Source organism: Papio anubis, chromosome 6 (assembly GCF_008728515.1).
Source record: "Papio anubis isolate 15944 chromosome 6, Panubis1.0, whole genome shotgun sequence".
NCBI classification, from domain to species: domain Eukaryota; kingdom Metazoa; phylum Chordata; class Mammalia; order Primates; family Cercopithecidae; genus Papio; species Papio anubis.
In genome coordinates this window covers 154,161,501-154,184,815 of record NC_044981.1, presented here as the reverse complement: position 1 = coordinate 154,184,815, position 23,315 = coordinate 154,161,501, and the positions used below count along the sequence as shown (strand labels likewise).

Genomic DNA, 23,315 nt, shown 5'->3' with positions numbered 1-23,315 from the left:
CATTAGTCACAGAACAATTACCCAACTATTAACAATTAAACCTACCTATATATTAGAAATACATTTCATTTCACCCATACATCCAGCACACTTTAAAATGGATAGAGGAAAATTTTATTAACTGGCTTTAGAAAAAAAAAAGTACCTATTGAACTCATATATTATATTATTATTATTATGTTGAGACAGAGTCGCGCTTCGTCATCCAGGCTGGATTACATGGCACCATCTCAGCTCACTGCAACCTCCACCTCTGGGGTTCAAGTGATCCTCCTGCCTCAGCCTCCCAAGTAGCTGGGATACAGGCAAGCTCCACCATGCCCAGCTAACTTTTTGTATTTTTAGTAGAGATGGGGTTTCACCATTTTGGCCAGACTGGTCTTGAACTCCCAACCTCAAGTGATCTGCCCACCTCGGCCTCCCAAAGTGCTGGGATTATAGGCGTGAGCCACCGTGCCCGGCTGAACTCATGTATTATTGCTTAAAGAAAACATACCGAATTCTTACCTCAGCTTTCCCTTGTAAAAAAAAGTGGAAATCCATGGTCCAGAGATTCTCTTTAAGAATGAGCGTTGCTATGGTGTGAGTTGGCTGAAGGTAAAGAGATATGAATGAAAGTAGTAAAAACAAAAACAGAATGAGCTGCTTTGATAAGCGCAATATGTTTATAACTCATAAAACATTTCATTCATGTTGTGAATTTTCTCGAGCATTACAAAATAATTAATATGCTTCAGGCTTTCCATTTGACTTACATCTACAGGATTTCTTTCCAGTACGAGTTTTCACACGACTTTTAAATTAATTGTCTAAATGAACTTTTCTGTGTTTTTCTAACTACTAGGGTTCTAATCAAGTATGTGTTTTTATATTTATAAGGTCCACCTCCAGTGTGTATTATTATGTGACTTTGAATGGATTCGAGAGAAATGAAGGCATTCCCACATTCTTTTTTTTGAGACAGGGTCTTGTTCTGTTGCTCAGGCTGAGAGCAGTGGCACAATCACAGCTCACTGCAGCCTCAACCTCCCGGACTCAAGTGATCTTCCCACCTCAGCCTCCCAAGTAGCTGGAATTACAGGCACACATTACCATGCCTGGCAAATTTAAAAAAATTTCTTGTAAAGAGAGGGTCTCTCTATGTTGCCCAGGCTGGTCCTGAACTCCTGGACTCAAAGACTCAATCCTCTTGCCTCAGCCCTACCAAAGTGTTGGGAATATAGGCATGGGTCTTAGCCTATCACCCAGGCTGGAATGCAATGGCATGATCATAGGTCTCACTGCAGCCTTGAACTCCTCCCACTTCAGCCTCTCAAGTAGCAGGGATTACCAGCACATGCCGCCATGACCAGCTAAGTTTTAAAAATTTCTGTAGACTGAGCACGGTGGCTCACGCTTGTAATTCCAGCACTTTGGGAGGCCAAGGCAGGTGGATCATGAGGTCAGGAGTTTGAGACCAGCCTGGCCAATATGGTGAAGCCCCATCTCTACTAAAAATACAAAAATTAGCTGGGCATGGTGGCACGTGCCTGTAGTCCTAGCTGCTCAGGAGGCTGAGGCAGGAGAATTGGTTGAACCTGAGTGGCAGAGGTTGCAGTGAGCCAAGATGGTGCCATTGCACTCCAGCCTGGGCAACAGATCAAGACTCTGTCTCGAAAAAAAAAAATTTGTAGAGACAGGGTCTCACTATATTGCCCAGGCTGGTCTTGAACTCCTGGCCTCAAGCAACCCTCCCACCTCGGCCTCCCAAAGTGCTGGGATTACAGGCATGAGCCACCGTACCTGGCCACATTCTGTACATTCAGAGCTCTTCTCCAGAATGAGTTGTTTTATATTATCAAATAGAACTAGAACACCAAAGGCCTTTACCACATTTCCTCTATTCATAAGACATTTCTTCAGTGTGAGTTCAGAAGGATCTTTTGAGATAAATTTAATGCATTTTATTATCATCATCATCATATTGAGCAGAATGATGAAGATGATGATAATGAGAGGGGGCATTCTAGAAGCATGTGATGCTACATGGGCATGACATTCTGCCAGGCACTGCCCGAGTGCTCTACCTGTGTTATTTCATTTCATCCTCAGAGCTACCTGTGAGGCAGTTACCATTATCCCTGTTTATACAGATAAGTAAACAGTCTTGGAAAAAGTAACCAACATCAACATTTTCATCAAAATCATCTGACTTTAAAGTTTGCTTAAACCAGTATTTGGCACTCTGAATTTGTTGTCAGAAGTATAGCAATAATATCAGATATACAGGGCTGAATTCAAGAGGGTGGACTGTGGCCACAAAAAAAGAATAGTAAATACGGATTGAAATGGTGTCAATATAAAATATTCACCTATGAGATCTGAAGCAGAGGACAAGAGTAATGTTGGTGAGTGTGGGAGGGAGTGGGTAAGGGAATGTGACCAATGGGTAGGTAAGTTGGCAGGGGAGAAGACCACCTGGGTGGAGTTCCCTGAGAGAACCAACCCCTAGGCTCTGAAGGAATTGATGAGGGGGGGCCCTCAGCTTCCCCATTTCCAGATTTAGCCTTCGGCCATGACAGCTTCCTTTCGAGAGTTGCCTGGGGCTGTGTAGTGAACTGTGGCTGAGTGTTAGGTGAGTCGGGGTGGAGACTTAATAAGGCTTATCAATTAACTTCTGAGCCAGCTTTTGAAATAGTATAATTTAAATGCTGCATGGCCTTTCTGGGATAAATTCTTTTTACATGCTTGATGTTGCATCAGTTTTCTTTGAAAAATAGCACACACTTTTATTATAGGTAAATTGCTCATACTGACTTTAAAAAGCGTAGTCCTTCAATAAACATTTATTGAGTACTGTATTAAAGGAGGGAGCGGAGTAGAGCTGAAGTTCGTAGAGAGATACTGATGGGGAGGATGGGGGAGAGAGGACAGACCTCAGAGCCCACTCTTTTCACTAGAGTTAGCTTTGCTCCTCTTTTAGCTGTGGATAGATAAAAAATAACTTGTTCATGGAGTCTTTTTATAGTGGGAGCATTGCCTAAACCAAAATATGCATAGCATGTGAACACCTGAAAAAAAACTTGTTACATTATAGGAAACTTTATTTCCAATACACTAGGTAAATAAATGAGTTATCACTACAGGATATGAAATTTTGAACATGAATTCTGTTTGCAGCACGTATTTTTTATTCATATTCTTTTTTTTTTTTCTTTTTTTTGAGATGGAGTCTTGCTCTGTCACCCGAGCTGGAGTGCAGTGGCGCCATCTTGGCTCACTGCAAGCTCCACCTCCTGGGTTTAAGCGATTCTCCTGCCTCAGCCTCCCGAGTAGCTGGGATTACAGGCACCAGCCACCACACCCAGCTAATTTTTGTATTTTTGGTAGAGACAGGTTTCACCATGTTGGCCAGGCTGGTCTCAAACTCCTGGCCTCAAGTGATTTGCCTGCTTCGGCCTCCCAAAATGCTGGGATTACAGGTGTGAGTCGCCGCGCCCGGCTCCATTTTTTATACATATTCTAAAAATAACTTACTTTTCCTGTTTTAGCCTCTTAGTTTAATCTTATTTCAGAAAAGCACGATGGACTGTGGAATAATTTATGAAGTAAGCAGGATTTATGTGAACATACTTTTGAAAAATTGTGGCCACAATTATAATTTAATGCTTCATCCTTTCAAAAGTTTGCATTATGAATGTAAAAGTACTTACAAAATACAAGTGAAATTATTATAGTAATTTTTCGTAGTATGGATGTTGAACAATTAGGTAACTTTATTCATTGGTATAAGTGGAATCATATTGTATTCTTTTTTTTTTTTTTTTTTTTGAGATGGAGTTTCACTCTTGTTGCTCAGGCTGGAGTGCAATGGCGCAATCTCGGCTCACTGCAGCCTCCGCCTCCTGAGTTCAAGCAATTCTCCTGCATCAGCCTCCCTAGTAGCTGGGATTACAGGCACATGCCACCATGCCCAGCTAATTTTTGTATTTTTAGTAGAGACGGGGTTTCACTGTGTTGGCCAGGCTGGTTTCGAACTCCTGGCCTCAGGTGATCTGCCTACCTCGGCTTCCCAAAGTGCTGGGATTATAGGCATGAGCTACCATACCTGGCTGATTCCTTTTTTTTTTAATGGAGATAGAGTCTCATTATGTTGCTCAGGCTGGTCTCAAACTCCTGGGCTCCAGTGATCATCCCACCTCAGCCTTGGAATCATCATTTAAAGCAACATTTTTTCCCTGTCATTACTGCATCCTAAATCTTTTCATCTCAAAATTCTAATGTTTATTTATTGCTATTTCTCAGATATAGTGTATGGAAAAGGAGATAATGGAGAGTCGATTTATGGACCAACATTTGAAGGTATGTATCTTTACATTTTGTTAGTTATATATTAGTTGATTATTCAAACTTAACAGGACTGGACAGTTTCACGATTCCAGATAAGATATCACTGGGGGCAATACTTAACAGTAAAAGCAAGAGTTAAAAATGAGCAGATTGGGGGGAAGCACCCTAAGGCCCGACCAGAGCAGCTTCATATGCACATATTTTTTTCACTTACCTAATGATATTATTTCTTCAGGATAAATCCCAGAATTAGGATTGTAGAGTCAAAGGGAATTTATATTTTTAGGACTTGTAATTTTCCGTGCTGATACTTAGAACTGGTACCTTGATAATAATTCTATTTAGATTGCTGTCAGGTAGCCAGGTATTGTGACTCATGCCTATAATCCCAGCACTTTGGGAGGCTGAGGTGGGCAGATCATTTGAGGTCAGGAGTTCGAGATCAGCCTGGCTAATATGGTGAAACTCCGTCTCTACTAAAAATACAAAAATTAGCCAGGCGTGATGGCGCACGCCTCCCAGCTTCTCAGGAGGCTGAGGCAGGAGAATCACTTGAACCTGGAACACAGAGGTTGCAGTGAGCTGAGATGGTGCCACTGCACTCCAGCCTGGGCGACAGAGTGAGACTCAGTCTCAAAAAAAAAAGAAAAGATTGCTGTCAGTAGAAAAATCCTGTATAACATTTACAACAAAAGTAGGTGACAAGGAATCTACCTAAATTCCAAAATACAAACAGGTAAAGACAAACAACAAACCAACAGTGTGGAAGAGGGCAGGGCTTCCCAAGAATAGGGTACTTAGGATCCCCTAAGTAGCCAATAGTGTGTGAGTACAAGGGTCCCCCAGGAAGGTTGGAAGAGGCAGGAGCAGTCTAACCCCTGTACACTCTCAAAACTGATCTGACAAGGCTCTCTTCTAGGACAGTCTCCCATGCAGGTGGAACTGCTGGGAATGGCATCAAAATTAACCAGGATACAGGGACAATCATGACAAAGAGGGAATAGGAACAGAGCCAGAAATTTAAGGAAGAAAGCCACATGCTTCAACATGCAAGATTTTCAACATGCAAGAGGGAGCTTTTGGAAACTAGAAAATCTACGTTCTTTCTAAAGACATATCCTCTGACATTTAGAAAAACTAATGTCACCCTATATAACAAAGAGAGGTTCTCTGAAAGAAAATGATGTTTCTTCAGGAATAGGGCATTGCAGTAGGCATACGTGTGCCGTAGGAAATGATGTGCATATTCAGGAAGGTAAAGGGAGAGAAAGGGTTTTAAAGGAAAATTGGGGAAGATTTCATTATTGCTTTGAAATGATTATCCTTGGCTACAGCGATCAGTAACAAGGGTCCAAGGTTGGACTGGACAGGTGTCCCTGCAGAAGTATTAATATTTCCTGCCTAAGGTTGCAATGGCCTTTATGCAAGGTTGTGGCTTTTGTAGTTCTTTGTGATTGTTTTGTTACCAGGCATACAAGTGTGAGAGTTCTCTGTTCATAGCTTTCCTCGGCTCTATTTGTCAGCGTTTTTTAAACACACATGAGTACATTTTGATTCTGACCACTATTACACTAATTTTATATTAAAATGCACAATGGAAGTTTCAAGGTAATTATAAGAATAAAGAGAATAAGGAGCATAGTAACATCAGCACTGATAATGAATGTACCCTAGAAAGACATGCTCATAGGATACAGTTGACCCTGGAGCAACATGGATTTGAACTGTACAAGTCCACTTAAAGAAACTTACAGTTTCTTTAAAAAAAAAAAAAAATAGAGACAGGGTCTCACTATGTTCCCCAAGCTGGACTTGAACTCCTGGGCTCAAGCAGTCTTCCCACCTTAGCCTCCTGAGTAGGTGGGACTGCTGCCTACTGGGACTACCACCTAGCTTGGCTTGTTTTCAATAAATATATGAGAGCATTTTTTGGAGAAGCTGCCACTGCAGCTATACCATCAGGTGTGAAAACCTTGCACTTTTTTGTGAAATACTTTTACCTTTTTTTTTTTTTTTTTTTAAGAGACAGTGTCTCACTTTGTCGTCCAGACTAAAGTGCAATGGAGTGATCATAGCTCGTGGTAACATTAAACTCCTGGGCTCAAGGGATTTTCCTGCCTCAACCTCCCAGGTAACTAGGGCTACAGTTGCATGCCACCATGCTGGCTAATTAAAAAAAAAAAAAATTTATAGAGATGGGGTCTTGCTCTGTTGTCCAAGCTGGTCTCCAACTCCTGGGCTCAAGTGGTCCTCCTGAGTTGGCCTCCTGAGTCATTGGGATTACAAGTGTGAGCCACCACGCGTAGCCTGCAAAATACCTTTTTTGTCTTGTATTGAAAATGCAGCTTTTATGTGGGCACAGGATGGCTATAAGAAAGGCAGAACTATAGACTCTAATATGATTTGAGAAAAAGCAAAGCTATTATATGACAACTGAAAACAAAAGGAAGGTAAAAAACCTAAAACTGGAGAATTTAATTCCAGCAAAAGATGGTTTGATAATTTTAGAAAAAAGTTTGGCTTTAAAAATGTCCAGATAACAGGAGAAGGAGCTTCTTCTGACCAAGAGGCAGAAGATGAATTCCAAGATGTCATTAACAAAATGAGAGGAAAAAGGATATCTACCTGAACAAGTTTTATGGCAGACAAAAGTGACCTATTCTGGAAAAAAAAAAAAAAAGCCACCAAAAGGCCAGGTGTGGTGGCTCACACCTGAAATCCCAGCACTTTGGGAGGCTGAGGCGGGCGGATCACCTGAAGTCAGGAGTTCAAGACTGGCCTGGCCAACATGGTGAAACCCTGTCTCTACTGAAAATATAAAACGTAGCCGAGTGTGATGGCAGGTGCCTGTAATCCCAGCTACTTGGAAGGCTGAGGCAGGAGAATCGCTGAACTCAGGAGGCAAAGGTTGCAGTGAGCCGAGATCGTGCCATTGCACTTCAGCCTAGGAGAGAGAGTAAGACTCTTGTCTCAAAAAAAAAAAAAAAAAAAAAAAAAAGCCACAAAAGACATTTATGAGTAAGAGAAGTAAGCACTAGCATTTAAGGCAGAAAGGAATAGGCTAACTGTACTGTTTTGTGCCAATGCAGTTGGGTTTATGATCCAGACTACCCCTAACCATAAAGCTGCTAACCTAAACACCCACTGCCAGCCTTTTGGTTGTACAAAAAGGGCTGGACAATGAGAACCCTTTTTCTAGATTGATTCCATCAATACTTTCTCCGTGAAGTTAGGAAGTACCTTGCCAGTAAGGGACTACCTTTTAAAAAGTTCTTTTGATATTGAATGATGATGCCCCTGGCCACCAGAACACCATGAGTTCAACACTGAAGGCATCAAAGTGGTCTACTCGCCCTCAAACACAACATGTCTAATTCAGCCTCTAGTTTGGGGGTCATAAGGACCTTTAAGGCTGATTACACATAATACTCTATGGAAAGGATTGTCAACATCATGGAAGAGAACCCCAATAGAGAGAACATCATGAAAGTCTGGAAGGATTATACCATTCAAGATGCCATTGTTGTTATAGAAAAAGAAAGCCATCAAGCTCAAAACAAGTTTCTGCTGGAGAAAATTGTGCCCAGATGTGCTTGTCTTCATGGGATTTATGACAGAGCCCATAAAGGAAATCATGAAAGAGATTTGTGGGTATGACAAAAAAGATGAGGGGTGAACATTGTCAAGATACAGATCTTGGAGAAATTCAGGGCCTAATATATACCACAGCAGAGGCATTAAAAGATGACTTGATGGAGATGAGTGCCTCCGAACCAGTGCCAGGTCATGAGGAAGAAGACATAGAAGAAGCAGTGTCAGGAAACAAATCGACACTAGACAATCTGGCGGAAGGGTTCCAGTTACTCAAGACTACTTTTGACTTCTTTTACAACATAGACCCTTTTATGATAAGAGCAATGAAACTAAAGCAAAGAGTGGAAGAAGGATTGATACTGTATGGAAATATTACTAGAGAAATGAAAAAGCAAAAAGTCAAACAGAAATTATAATGTATTTCCGTAAAGTTACACAGGTGTGCCTGCCTTTCCTGCCTCCCCTTCCACCTCATCCACCTCTGCCTCTGCCACCCCTGAGACAGCAAGACCAACTCCTTCTCTTCCTCCTCCTCAGCCTACTCAGTGTGACAAGGATGAAGACCATTATGGTGATCCACTTCCACTTAATGAATAGTAAATATATTTTCTCTTCCTTATGATTTTCTTTATAACATCTTATTTTCTTTAGCTTATTTTATTGTAAGGATACAGTATACAATACATATAGCACACCAAATATATGTAATCGACTGTTTATGTTACTGATAAGGCATCTAGTCCGTTGCAGACGGTTAGTAGTTAAGTTACTGGGGAGTCAAAAGTTATATGTGGATTTTTGACTGCTCCAAGGGGTTGGTGTCCCTAACCCCCACATTGTTCAAGGGTCAACTGTAGATCAAAACTGTAACAGTCTATATCAAAATAAGCTAAAAGAAGCCTGGACAACATGGCAAACCCTGTCTCTACAAAAAATACAAAAATTAGCTGGGCATAGTGGTGCACACCTGTAATCCCAGTTACTCAGGAGACTGAGGTGGGAAGATCGCTTGAGCCTGGGAGGCAGAGGCTGCAGTGAGCTAAGATTGCACCACTGCACTCCAGCCTGGGCAGCAGAGTAAGACCTTGTCTCAAAAAAAAAAAAAAAAAAAAAAGCTAAAAGACATTAAGAAAATGACACAAGACATGAAAGAGGTCATAAATCAGAATTAGAAAAACTTAAACATGATGTGACAGAGCTGAGGAAAGAAGGGCTGAGGAAAGCAATGAAAGAAAAATAATTTCAGAAGTGAGTAAACCACAAGGAACACAAGAGGAAATAAAAATACAACATATGTCCTAAAAGAAGTACAAGGTAGGCAGAGGAATTTTTTTTGTTTGCTTTAATTTTTGTGGGTACATAGTAGGTGTATATCTTTATGGGGTACTTGAGATATTTTGATACAGGCAAGCAATGCAAAATAATCACATCATGTAAAATAGGGTATCCATCTCCTCAAGCAATTGTCCTGTGTGTTACAAACAATCCAATTATACACTTTTATTTTAAAAGATACAATTATTATTGACTGTAGTCGCCCTGTTTTTCTATCAAATACAAGGTCTTATTCATTTTTTCTATTTTTTTTTTGTGACTATTAACCATCCCCACCACCCCATTTTAACCCCCACTACCCTTCCCAGTCTCTGGTAACCATCCTTCTACTCTCTGTCTCCACGATTTCATTTGTTTTGATTTTTAGATCTCACAAATACATGAGAACATGTTATGTTTGTCTTTCTGTGCCTGGCTTATTTCACTTAGCATAATGACCTCCAGTCCCATCCATGTTGTTGCAAATGCCATGATCTCATTCTTTTTTATGGCTGAATAGTACTCCATTGTGTATATGTACTACATTTTCTTTATCCATTCATCTGTTGATGGACACTTAGGTTGCTTCCAAATCTTGGTGACTGTGAACAGTGCTGCAACAAACATAGGAGTGCAGATATCTCTTTGATATAATGATTTCCTTTCTTTTGGGTATATACCCAGCAGTGAGATTGCTGGATCATATGGTAGCTCTATTTTTAGTTTTTTGAGGAACCTCCAAACTGTTCTCCATAGTGGTTAATTTACATTCCCACCAACAGTGTACAAGGGTCCCGTTTCCTCCACATCTTTGCCAGCATTTGTTATTGCCTGTCTTTTGGGTAAAAGCCATTTTAACTGGAGTGAGATGATATCTCATTGTAGTTTGGGTTTATGTTTCTCTGATGATCAGTGGTGTTGAGCACCTTTTCATATGCCTGTTTGCCATTTGTATGTTTTCTTTTGAGAAATGTCTATTCAAATCTTTTGCCCATTTTGTAATCTGATTATTAGGTTTTTTCCTATAGAGTTATTTGAGCTCCTTATATATTCTGGTTATTAATCCCTTGTCAGATGGGTAGTTTACAAATATTTTCTGTGGGTTTTTTGTTTGTTTTTTTGAGACAGAGTTTCACTCTGTCACCCAGGATAGAATGCAATGGTGCCATCTCAGCTCACTGCAACCTCTGCCACCTGGGTTCAAGCAATTCTCCTCCCTCAGCCTCCCAAATAGCTGGGATTACAGACGCACACAACCACGCCTGGCTAATTTTTGTATTTTTAGTAGAGACAGGGTTTCACCACGTTGGCCAGGCTGGTCTTGAACTCCTGACCTCGTGATCTACCCGCCACAGCCTACCAAAGTGCTGGAATTACAGGTATGAGCTACCACACCCAGCCATCTCTTCACTTTGTTGATTGTTTCCTTTGTTGTGCAGAAGCTTTTTAACTTGATATGATCCCATTTGTCCAGAGAGTTTCCCCGATGTTTTCCTGTAGTAGTTTCATAGCTTGAGGGCTTATATTTAAGTCTTTAATCCATTTTGATTTAATTTTTGTATATGGTGAGAGGTAGGGGTCTAGTTTCATTCTTCTGCATATGGATATCCAGTTTTCCCAGTATTATTTATTGAAGTGTTTTCCTCAGCTTATGTTCTTGGCACCTTTGTCGAAAATGAGTACGAGTTCACTATGAGTGTGTGGATTTGTTTCTGGGTTATCTATTGTGTTCCGTTGGTCTGTGTGTCTGTTTTTATGCCAGTACCATACTGTCTTGGTTACTATGGCTCTGTAGTATAATTTGAAGTCAGGTAATGTGATTCCTTCAGTTTTGTTCTTTTTGCTTAAGATAGCTTTGGCTATTCTGAGTCTTTGGTGGTTCTATGTAAATTTTAGGATTGTTTTTTCTATTTCCATGAAGAATGTCATTGGTAATTCCTTTTTAAAAGAAAACAGCTTTATTGAACAGGCAGTGTTACAGCTCTGGTGGTGTTATAGCTCCGTGACTGCTCCTGCAGAGCAGGGCTAACCCGCAGACAGAGAGTAGCAGCTCAGGACGGTTTTACAGTCACATTTATACCCACTTTTAATTACATGCAGATTAAGGGGCAGTTTATGCAGGAAAGGGATAGTAACTTTTGGATCATTAGATACCATGGAAAAGACCAATAATGCCCAGGTGTTGCCATGGCAACAGTAAATTGACATGGCATACTGATGGACAGGTCTGATTGAAAGGTGCTTTCACCCTGGCCCTATTTTAGCTAGTCCTCAATCTGGTCCATTGTCTGAGCCCCACCTCTGGAGTCAAGTCCTGCCTCCTACCTCATCTCCCCCTCAGAAATTAGGTCCTCCTCCTTAATCTTAAGGGGGCTGCAGAAGGGTAAAGGCCAGTCTTCTGTAACTGCTTCCTGCTGAGCTCATGGGCCTAGGATAGGCCCTGCCTAGCACTGGAGGAGTAAAAAAATCTCTGAATACCTGATGTAAGGGGCCCACAGGCAGGACACTTTAATTCTCCAGGTCAGTAGATGGGATAGGTTGGAAGCCTTGTGCCAGCATTGTTTTTTACCTGGAACTGTTGTAATCTAGAAAACACAAACTTTTACTAAGAGGTTAAATAAGCAAGGGCCAAAAATTAGAAACAAAAAGATAACTATCCAAGGTTCTACGAGAGGTAAAAACCAGGTGGGACTTGGGAAAGCACTTGATAGTTGACCAGCTATAGTTGGGGTCAGTGCCCTGGTTATATCTGTGTAACCAGGTAGCTTGTTCATAGATCTTTTGAATGTTAATCTCAACTTGTCTAGAGTTGTTAAAATATGTTCAGCAGGTTTTATTAATAACTACACAGACTCCACCGTGTTCATCCTGTAAATAATCCAATGCTAGTCTGTTATCGAGAACTGCGTTTGCCAAAGAGCCTAAGGACTCTTGAATTCCCTTTAATACCTGACCTGTGTTGGTGGCTAAGGATTCTAAATTGAGTCAAGTTCATTAGAGTTGACTCATGGTAGGCAAAGCTGCCCCAGGGTGCTGCTAGTCCTGTCACTGCCAATTCCTGCCAGAATTACTCCTATTACTCACTTACTTCTGGTATTCTTCGGTGTTATGGGGTTACAGACAGTGACTCCTGGAGGGGCAAGAGTGGCCAGCATACATTCACCTCTGTTCCAAGTTTTTGATATACAAAGGAAAACTGCTCCTAAGAGAACAGGTGACTCCCTAGGGAGTTGGGAGCAGTTCAGGTTGTAACTTCTTTCCATTCATGCCACAAACAAAAATGAGCCAGTTGGGGCACAAACAGAAGCCCTACGGGGTGTGGTATTTATGCTTTGCTGCGAAGTTGTGTCTATAGAGATATATTTCTCCTGTTCCAATGGGGGTGGCGGGACACTCTTTGTTTTCCAGAAGGGGACAGTACTCCCACCTTCCCAGACTAGGCAGTTGTTTTTCCCTTATATGTTCTGATCCAGAAGGCACCATATGTGGTCTCTTCCCTTACAAGTGGAATCCCATTTACCTTGCTGTGGCCTTGGGAATGTGGCAACTAAAGTTGAATCAGAGCATCACAGGGAGGCTTCCGCTCTTGTGGCATGAACACAACAGTGAATGCAAAAGATAGAATCATTAGTGCACTGGAGATATAGATACCCAATTTCCCAGGTCCAGGTAATGGTGGCAGGGGTTTCAAGTGGAATCCGTTAAGTGGGGGATAGTTCCATTTAACAAGTAGGGGTTTGGGATTTGAAGATCACTGTTGTTAGTTAGGAGGTCAGGGGGATGGTAGTGCGATTTCTCAGATAAGCCAGAAGATAGAACTCTCTATCCTGGGAATGTTCATGACAAATCCAGCAACCATGAAGATGATTATACAGCATAAAACTGAACATCAAAGGTACATTTATTAAATTTTAATAAAACACACATATCTTAGATGTTTGATGCATTTTGACAATTGTGTATACCTCAAGCATATGTTTATACTGTAAGTAAAAATATTTATATATCTCAAGTGAAAATGTTTATACCTCAAATAAAAGTATCTGTAAAAAATTGAAACCACTTATTGAAAATGCATACCATGAACCTGACAATTTGAAGCAGAACAACCAACACCAAGACTTATTTGTTCATAACATTATTGGACATTGAAAAATTATTTGGACATCTAGGCAAAAAGAACAAGTGATTTATAAGGGAAAGAAAATTAGATTATCATATTCTTTGACAGCAACACTTTATACTAGAAGAAAGTGGAATAATATATTTATGAACTCAAGCAAAGGAAACGTGAGCAAGGATTTTATATCCAGTCAAACTGATGTTGAATTATAAAGGGCACACAGGTTTATCAACATGGAAGGCTTCAGGGAATAGCGTTGCCATTAGCCCTTTCTGCAGAATCTGCCATAGAATGAATTTCACACAACCAAATATTAATAATAAGAGAGACCTTGACACAACTGGTGGTGAGGATTAATCATATTATTATTTGTGATTTTACCATATTCAGTGAGGAGTATGCCAGGTATGGCAGCATGCACCGTTAGTCCCACCTACTTGGGAGGCTGAGGCAGGAGGATTGCTTGAGCCCAGGAGCTTGAGACCAGCCTGGGCAACATAGCAAGACCCCATCTCAAAGAGTGAGAGTATGCTGTGTAATGATGATATGCTTGGGCAGTGGAGATATCGTCTATTTAAAAAATAGAAGAAAATGAATATATACAAGTTTTATTTTTTAGTTAATCTCAGTAAAGTACACTGGTGATGATATTTTTAGTATTGTTATTTTGAGACTGTTGTATATGTAATGTGGGATAAAGTCATTGAGTAATTATGGAATATTCAAATTTCATCATTTTCTTTGTCCTTGAGAATCAGGATTCTCAATGTGGAAGAAAGAAGATAGAGATGAAATATAATAGAGGCTAATAAGAATATTCTATAGTCCTGAACATGACTTTAAACTCAAGAAGTATCAAATGTCTATATATATTTCACTGAAAAGGTCTATAAACAATGACCACAACTCAGTAGCAATGGGTAGTCCTAGAATTTAGATTGTTGCTTTGAAATGTCATTTCTCACTTAAAGAAACCAGAGTCTGTGGGAGAAATGGCAGATGCCAGATCTCAGGGAGGAAATCTACAAAATGAGCCTGGAACCTCATGTTCTATTAGATAGCAAAAGTGGCCTTTGTTGTACAATGCTGCAAAGTGCAGAGATTTCTTTTCTGAAAGATTACTGGGGTCATGTCAACAGGCCTCAGGAGCCAATTTCAAGAGGGTCTCACTGACCAAAGATGGAGTAATTTGAGCTTCACAAACAATAGTAATTGCATTTGATCAAAACCCAACAAATATTTCGAATCTGTGAGTTTATAATTATATTATCAAATAAAGGCTAATGGGTTACCTTTGGAGGAATACTAGGAAATGAATTTATCATGAAAAGTGGGAAGTATAGGGAAAGAATCAAGTACCCACCTTTCCTATATGAACTGTACTAAATTGTAGATAAGGGGAAACATCTCTTTATAAAAGTATTGCCACTGATAAGTGAAAAGGAAGTAATAGAATTGGAACGTCACCATTTTGCTGCCCCCAGTGAAATAATGGGTCTTAGCATTTGCTGCATCAGTCTGCTAATTTCACAAAAACAGAGACAACCAGACATGATGAGGCTTCTGTTGAAAGAACACACTACCAAATAATATGAGTCTGATTAAGCCTCTGGACTCAGCTGCCAATTTGCAAGATATACAGTCAGTTCTGTTGTAATGCGACATATGTGTTCCTAAAAAATCTCCACACTTTGGCCAGACATGGTGTCTCATGCTTGTAATCCCAGCACTTTGGGAGGCTGAAGTGGGAGGATTGCTTGAGCCCAGGAGTTCAAAACCAGCCAGGGTAACATAACGAGATCCCATCTCTTAAAAAAAAAAAAAAATTAGCTGGGCATGGTGGCGTGCACCTGCGGTCCTAGCGCTTGGTAGGTTGAGGTAGGAGGATCTCAAGCTGGAGAGGTCCAAGGCTGCAGTGAGCCATGATCATCATGATCATGGAGCCATGATGGACTCCATCCTGGGTGACAGAGTGAGACCCTGCCTCGAAAAACAACACACAAACCAAAAAAATCTACACTTTGCAGCATTGTACAATAAAAACCACTGAGTTTATTGTGAAAATGAGGTTTAAGAAAAACTTTCTTGATGGCATTAAAAAACAGGATAGTAACCCCCAAAACCCAGCAATACAGTTTTACGTATGTTAAATGGTCACGAAACATACATACCTTGTAAAAGACCTGAAGTTCGTGAAGGTGGGCATGGGAAGAGTTGCAGCTTTTGAGCAATTTTGAAGTGGCGGAACCCTAGATGTGGGTAGGAGAGGCTCAGCACAGCTCCAGAGCAGCTGGTAGATACCTGAGGTGTGTGTGTTCCTATGTGGCTCCGTGTAGCTGAATGCAGTTTTCATTTCCCTAGTGTTTCTCATGGTGGAAGAATGTAAGTGGGGGCGAAATTCATAATGCACAAGGCTTTCCCTAATGTATACATCAAGTTGAAGCACATGTGCATTTTCAAAACAAGTATTTTGGCAGAACTGACAGGACAAAGGACAGAGCAACATGCTGGAATGTACCATGTGTGCAATCAACAGACTGCAGACTGGGAGAAATTCTCGAGGTTAAACAGCTGAGGTTCATTAGTAATAGATAAATGTAAGGAAAAGAAAGAGATGGAGGCAAGAACCTGCAGATTAAAAGAGGCTTAAAAAGCATAACCAATTTTTTAAATGGGAAAGGCTATAGTGCTTAGGGATACATATTTGGATGTTAAAACTATAAGGAAACATTAAGTGCATAGTTATATAAAAGTCGGGGGAATGGTTCCTTCTGGGTGAGAGAGGGGCTTGACAAGGAACTTTGGGCAGAGGCTAGCAAAGTTTCTTTTCTTGGCCTGAGTAGTAGTTAAAAGGGTATTTGCCTTATAATAACTTTATACATTAGTTTTCTGTGGCTTTTTGTGTCTATATTTTAATACAATGAAAAGGTTCTGGAAATATATATATGTGTGTGTGTGTATATATATATATATATTTTTTTTTTTTTTTTTTGAGATGGAGTCTCTCTCTGTCACCCATGCTGGAGTGCAATGGCATGATCTCGGCTTATTGCAACCTCCACCTCCCGGGTTCAAGTGAGTCTCCTACCTCAGCCTCCTGAGCAGCTGGGATTACAGATGCGTGCCACCATGCCCAGCTGATTTTTTTGTGTTGTTAGTAGAGATGGGGTTTCACCGTGGTGGTCAGGCTGGTCTCAAACTCCTGACCTCGTGACCTACCCACCTTGGCCTCCCAAAGTGCTGGGATTACAGGCAAGAGCCACCGCGCCCGGCCGGAAAGATATCTTTATTGAATCGATGGCCACAGTGAAAGGGAAAAGTAATAGCTACTTTCCTTCCAAATTCCTGCAGACAGCTTTATCAAATGAAAGCATGCAAGTGACACCATTCCTTTAGTCATTCATAAAATACTAAACTCCAAGGTAGGTTTCCACATGGTGCTAGGGCCTGTGGCAACAAAGACGGTATAACCGAGTTTCTACTCTGAAGGCTTGTAGTGGTTTTGTGCAGGCAGATGTTAAAACAGATCAACTACAGGTGCTGTGCCAGTTGCTGTTAGAGAGGAAGGAACTGAGTGCCGTGGGAAAAGAAAGAATAGCTGCCGGGAAAGTTGGACGCGGAGACACAGAGAAGCTTTGAGTTGCATCTGCAGCAACACATTGCAGATGGGGAAAGGACTCTCCTGGCCCCAATCCCTGATGAGAATCCACTGTACCTCTCCACCCCACAGCCATTATCAGAGCACCCAAATACTTTGTGCTTGGAGGCACAGCCTCAGATGGAACATAGGCCTCCTGTCCAGTAGGGGATTGATCTGTTCACTCATCTCCTCGCCTGACCCCCTAGACCCCCCTGAGTCTCTGCTGATTATCCCTCGCCCCTTCCTCAGACTGTTGTAGTATTTGGTCTCCAGATAGAGTGTTTGCTGTCCTCACTGTGCCCATGGAGTCCCAGTGCGTTCAGTGAAGTGTTTATTATTCGGTTGGTCTGGTAGCATAAAATTATAAAAAATCCAGGAAGCAATCAAGTGGGAAGGAGAGATGTTCCAGAAGGAAAGATGAGTAACTGTGAAAGTGAGAGCACGGCTAGTCCTCAGAACAGCTAAGGCATGGGTCTGTCTCCCTCATCCCTTCACCTGCCCGAGAATGTGAAGGCAGCAGCCAGCCAGTCCTTCCTCCACATTTCTCTCATGGGGTCCTATTTCCATGAGATGCAGAATTAAAACCGGGGCTGCGAAAAACTGCAACCACAAAATTCACTTTTATTAAGCTTAACACAAAAATAATGCAATAAATAATGTATCATTTAATTAGATTATTATTTTATAAACGAGTTAATTTTTTTTTAACCTAGGGAAAGTCTGTTTTGCTTTGTTTTGAATCACAACTTTTAAAGTCCTAAATAAATAGGCTCCTACTCAGGCAAGTTTCAGCTATTGGTTTCTGTGTAGGTTGTTCCCACTCATACTTTATCCCTGGCAGAAACACTCAGGAGAAAATAGGCTTGAATCAAACCTATTTACTGACCACTGGCCTCACTCCTCACCAAACAAAGAGGACAAAAATTCCTCTATGGGGGCTTTCACTCTATTTAAACCTAAAGAGGCTCAGCCGCCTTCAGCAGTGCTGTTTACTGCCAAAGGGTGCATTTTGTTATCATGGAAGTATAAAGCAACTTAATGTTTTAAGTGTTAAATGAAATGTACCAAAAATTTACTATTAGAAAAAAAATCAGGGAACTTTACATTAGTAAATAATTTTTTTAAAAAAAAAATTATAGCTAGCCAGGTGTGGTAGCACACACCTGTAGTCCCAGCTACTCAGGAGGTTGAGACAGGAGCCCTTGAGCCCAGGAGTTCAAGACCAGTCTGGACAACTAGCACAATGCCTTCTCTAAAAAAATTAAATTTGATTTAAATTAAAATTATAGCTCTTGAATTTTAGAGCTTTATGGAAGCTTGAAGAGAAGTGAAAAGAGGCAGAAGGAAAGCAGAGGGGTTGGGAAGATCGAGAAATACCGAGGTGAGCAGACGGTTAAAGAGTTGAGTCGGAGAGACGCGGCAGAACAAAAGAACATGTAAATTACTCTTGTAATACTTTATGTCTGCAAAGCTAGTTAGAGTTAATGGTTCTTTCTTACACATCATTTTATTTGATGCATACAAGATCATGCCAAGTAGGCCAGTTATGGCATGACCACTGAGTGGTTTCCGTAGGCCCTGGCATTACTGCCTGACTGGAAGTAGCATAGCCTCAGGTTCTTAAGATTCACATACACATTCTGGACTTAGAGAATCCACACATAGTCATTTAGTTTTCACACTTTTTTTCAGGTCCATACATTTTTAAGTTTCTAAGTCAGCGACTACCTGCACCTTTTAAAAATGTAATTTATTCTGTCCCTTTATAGCAATGCTTCTCAAATTGTCTCTAAGGATTTCCATGCTCTCCTAAATAAATGTGTTCAGGAGATGAGAGGGCTCTAGGCATTTTTTTTTTTTTTTTTTGAGACTGAGTCTCTCTCTGTCACCCAGACTGGAGTGCATTGGCACAATCTCAGCTCACTGCAACCTCCACCTCCTGGGTTCAAGCGATTGTTGTGCCTCAGCCTCCTAAGTGTCTGGGATTACAGGCATGCACCACCATGCCCAGCTAATTTTTGTGTTTTTAGTAGAGACGGGGTTTTGCCATGTTGGCCAGACTGGTCTTGAACTCCTGGCCTCAAGCGATCCACCCACCTTGGCCACCCAAAGTGCTGGGGTTACAGGTGTGAGGCACTGTGCCTGGCTGCTCTAGGCACTTTTTGAACTGTTTTATACGTGGGCTTTCACATAGGTACCAATTTTTTGATAGGTATTATGATTAACTGCTTTAAAATTTCCCACAATCACAAAATTTTTGATAAAAATGTTACAACTCTATCAATTTTCTTCCCAATTTTTACAGAATTTAAGAAAAATAAATCAGAATATGTAGAAGCAATGACAAATACCATTCTGTTAAAACTCTCTGAATCTTTGCTGTGGGCAGATTTCCATTTCATGCAATTTTCTGTGAAATTAATGAGCTTTTTTCTTTATTTCACTGAAATGAATAAGGAGCATCAGCGTAATTATATAGACTTACTTGTTCAAAAATGCCTCATTAGCATTTCATAAGGTTTCAGGGGTCTTTATTCAGTTTTCAACTTAACAGGCTGAAAGAAACTACCCCAGGTATGGCTTAATCACTTAGTTTGCTTAGTTTTGAAACTTAAAATAGTAACAGCAATTATAGTTTAATAAAATCTTATAGACAGTTAATATTCATATTTCTCAGTTATTCTCAGAAATTTATGAAGTTATTGAATGAAAATTTTCACTGAATTTCTCATCCGTTATTTCATTCTGTGTATTTGAACTTGGAGGCAAAGCTGGGAATGGTACGTCTTCAAATTGGTTGCCTGATAATCACCATACAACTCCTTTTACTTCAAAATCTTACGCTAAAATAGCTATTGCTTTCCACAAAATCTTGGTCGATCCAAACAAGGTTTCAGATTAAAATTTATTTGAAGATTACTAAAAATAAACATAATTAATTTCCTTTCATCATCAACATTTTAAAACTACATGGAATGGAAAGCTGCCCAAACATTTAGGGCCACACTTATGCCAATCAATGTGCTAGGAAGCCTGGAGCCAAAGCCACGAGGAGACACGGTTCCTGCCTTCACCTACTAGAGAAGAAACGTCATGTAAACCAATAATTACATAGAGTGTTATAAGGACTGTCCAAGAACTATGTGTAAGATGCTTGGGGTTCAGGGGAAAGGTCAGATCCACAAAAGACTTCTCAGAGGTGGTGTTTTTAATGAGCGTGGTGGTAGTTTGAAAGAAATACCAAAACAGCATGAGAAAGTTTGCTGACCTTTATTCTTGATTAGAATACTGTATATATTTCCTTGTACATTATTAATTTTCTTAGCACACTTGTTTATGGTAAAGACAAACTAAAACTGAATGCTCCAATAGTTCTAATGAGGTTTTACAGTTTATTTTTTTTAACAGCCCATTTGAATGTTTGAAAGTAATTTGAAATAAATAGAGTATTTACAATTTGGAATCCATTGATAAATATGATTGAGAGTGTTACCAAGGGTTCTATTTGTTCCTTATATGTTACAATAAATTGAGATAATAGAAATGTGCTAATGACCTACTGATTATTGTCTTTCCCAGATGAAAACTTTTCAGTTCCTCATAATAAAAGAGGAGTACTTGGAATGGCCAACAAAGGCCGTCACAGCAACGGGTCACAATTCTATATCACACTGCAAGCAACTCCTTATCTAGACAGAAAATTTGTGGCTTTTGGGTATGTATATTGTAGATCTGTCTATATAATATTCACACCTGTAAAAATGTCATTTAAAAATATTTGGATAAGTATTGTATATAGTGTATAGGTAGCTAAAAATAGGGCTTAAATGCAAAAATAATACAAATAGAGACAAAAGTATTTAAGAAATATTTTGCAAAGAAGTTTGCTATCTATAAAAACATAGAAAATGGCCAGACACAGTGGCTCAGGCTTGTAATCACAGCACTTTTGGAGGTTGAGGTCGGGAATTGCTTGAGCCCAGGAGTTCAAGACCAGCCTGGGCAACACAGTGAGACACCATCTCTACAAAAAAATTAAAAATTAGCTGGGCGGGCATGGTGGCTCATGCCTGTAATCTCAGCACTTTGGCAGACCAAGGCAGGTGAATTACTTAAGGCCAGGAGTTCCAGAGCAGCCTGCCCAACATGGTAAAACCCCGTCTCTGCTAAAAATACAAAAATTAGTTAAGCATGGTGGTGTGTGCCTGTAATCCCAGCTACTCCAGAGGCTGAGGCAGGAGAATCACATGAACATGGGAGGTGGTTGCAGTGAGCCAAGATCATGCCACTGCACTCCAGCCTAGGTGACAGAGCAAGACTCTGTCTCAAAAATAAATAAATAGGCCGGGTGCAGTGGCTCACACCTATAATCCCAGCATTTTGGGAGGCTGAGGCAGGCAGACCACTTGAGGCCAGGAGTTCGAGACCAGCCTGGCCAATATGGCAAAACCCCGTCTCTACTAAAAATACAAAAATTTAGCCAGGCCTGGTGGCGTGCACCTGTAGTCCCAGCTACTTGGGAGGCTGAGGCAGGATAATTGCTCGAACCCGGGAGACAGAGGTTGCAGTGACAGAGGTTGCAATGAGTGCACTGCACTCCATCCTGGGCGACAGAGCAAGATCTGTCTCAAAAAATAAATAAATAAATAAAATAATAAATACATAAAATTAGCTGGGTGTGGTGGTATGTGCCTGTAGTCCCAGCTACTGACGAAGTTTAGGTGGGAGGATTGCTTGAGCCTGGGAGCCATGATTGTACCACTGTACTCCAGCCTGGGCAACAGAATGAGACCCTACCTCAAAAAATATATATAAGACAAAATAAAAAAATAAAAACAGAAACCATTTAGGCATAGTCATAATAATGTTCTTTCTGTGTCTCTATCCACCTATCAGTCTTCAGCCTTAAGGATATTATCAATTCTTTATTACTATGAATCATACCACAGTGCTTAATAATATAGATATACTAATATGTAGAAGTGAAGAGGTGAAGTCATTTAATTAATTGTCCATGTACATCATGAAGAGGTAGATGAAAACTAGTCAAGTTACATGTAACTATTTTTACTGAACGATTTTAAATATGGAAACATCACAGGTAATAGTTATTATTAGAATATTGTTAGCAAGATGCTTAAAGGCATGTGGACCTAAAATGGATGATGGAAATACTTTTCATCACTCCAGTGTTTCATATCTCTCTTTAATTACTGAATGAATATGAGGCAGGGCTTACTTCATCTTCCCTGAGATAGTGTAAAGTGTTCGGATTTTTCTGAATAACTGTTAGATTTGTTCCACCCACTCCATAGGGATAATTACTGACGCTCCAGCACCTGGAATTTCATGCCAGTGTTCATTTTAACTACAATAATTCCTTTCATGTAATGCTTTCTGTGATACTTCCAGGTTGAAAAAATAGAAAGTGTATTTTCATCCATAGGATATCTTTAAAGAGATAACATTACATTAATAGATGCATAACATAAAATAATGACTTAAGTTTTCCCTGGTCCCAAATAAATTGTATTCTCAGTTTGAAAATGCATTATTAAATTAGTTTTAAGGCCAGATGCAGTGGCTCACACCTGTAATCCCAGCACTTTGGGAGGCCAAGGTGGGCAGATCATGAGGCCAGGAGTTCGAGACCAGCCTGGCCAACATGGTGAAACCCCGTCTCTCCTAAAAATACAAGAATTAGCTGGGCATGGAGGCGCACACCTGTAGTCCCAGCTACTCAGGAGGCTGAGGCAGGAGAATTGCTTGAACCCGGCAGGTGGAGGTTGTAGTGAGCCGAGATTGCACCACTGCACTCCAGTCTGACAACAGAGTAAGACTCCGTTTCAAAGAAAAAAAAATAGTTTTAAATCCAGATAACATTTCTTGGATCATTTAAATCCAAATAACATTTCTTGGATCATTTAAATCTCTGTCATATTGCTGACAGTCTCTATCCTCTACCAACTTCCTGGTGATCCTTTATATCTCAGCTAAAGGTACCTTTTCAAACACAAACATGACTGCTTTAAAACTTTTAGTGCCTCCATTACCATCTTCACATCTGCACAGCCTGAAGTCTAGAGTGGCATTCCAGGTCCTCCACTCTCTGGCCCCACATCCTTTGTTCAGCCTTCACTTCTGCTGTTTTCTCAACTCATTCAAACAGAATTTTGTTAGGCACCTGCAGTATGCCATTCATGGTACTCAGTGCTGGGGAAAAAGAGTGACAGTGTACAATCCCTGCTTTTCAGGGAGCTTACAGTATGTTATGAAAAATAAGTCAAATAGCCAATAGCTATGTGACAGTGAGAC

The 23,315-nt window shown here is 40.4% G+C and overlaps 1 protein-coding gene across 3 annotated transcripts in view; it reads left to right on the top strand.

The window, feature by feature from the left end:
* The window catches only part of PPIL6 (peptidylprolyl isomerase like 6), a 47,340-nt gene that overhangs the window by 18,410 nt on the left and 5,615 nt on the right, over positions 1 to 23,315 (top strand). For 2 of the 3 annotated variants that reach the window (XM_003898329.5, XM_021938013.2), the window contains exons 6-7: positions 4,285 to 4,341; positions 20,580 to 20,715. In XM_003898329.5, coding sequence (XP_003898378.2) covers positions 4,285 to 4,341; positions 20,580 to 20,715 — 193 coding nt within the window. Of the gene's footprint in view, positions 1 to 4,284; positions 4,342 to 18,303; positions 18,382 to 20,579; positions 20,716 to 23,315 lie in introns of all 3 variants that reach the window. The other variant, XM_021938014.2, reaches the window with a different exon arrangement.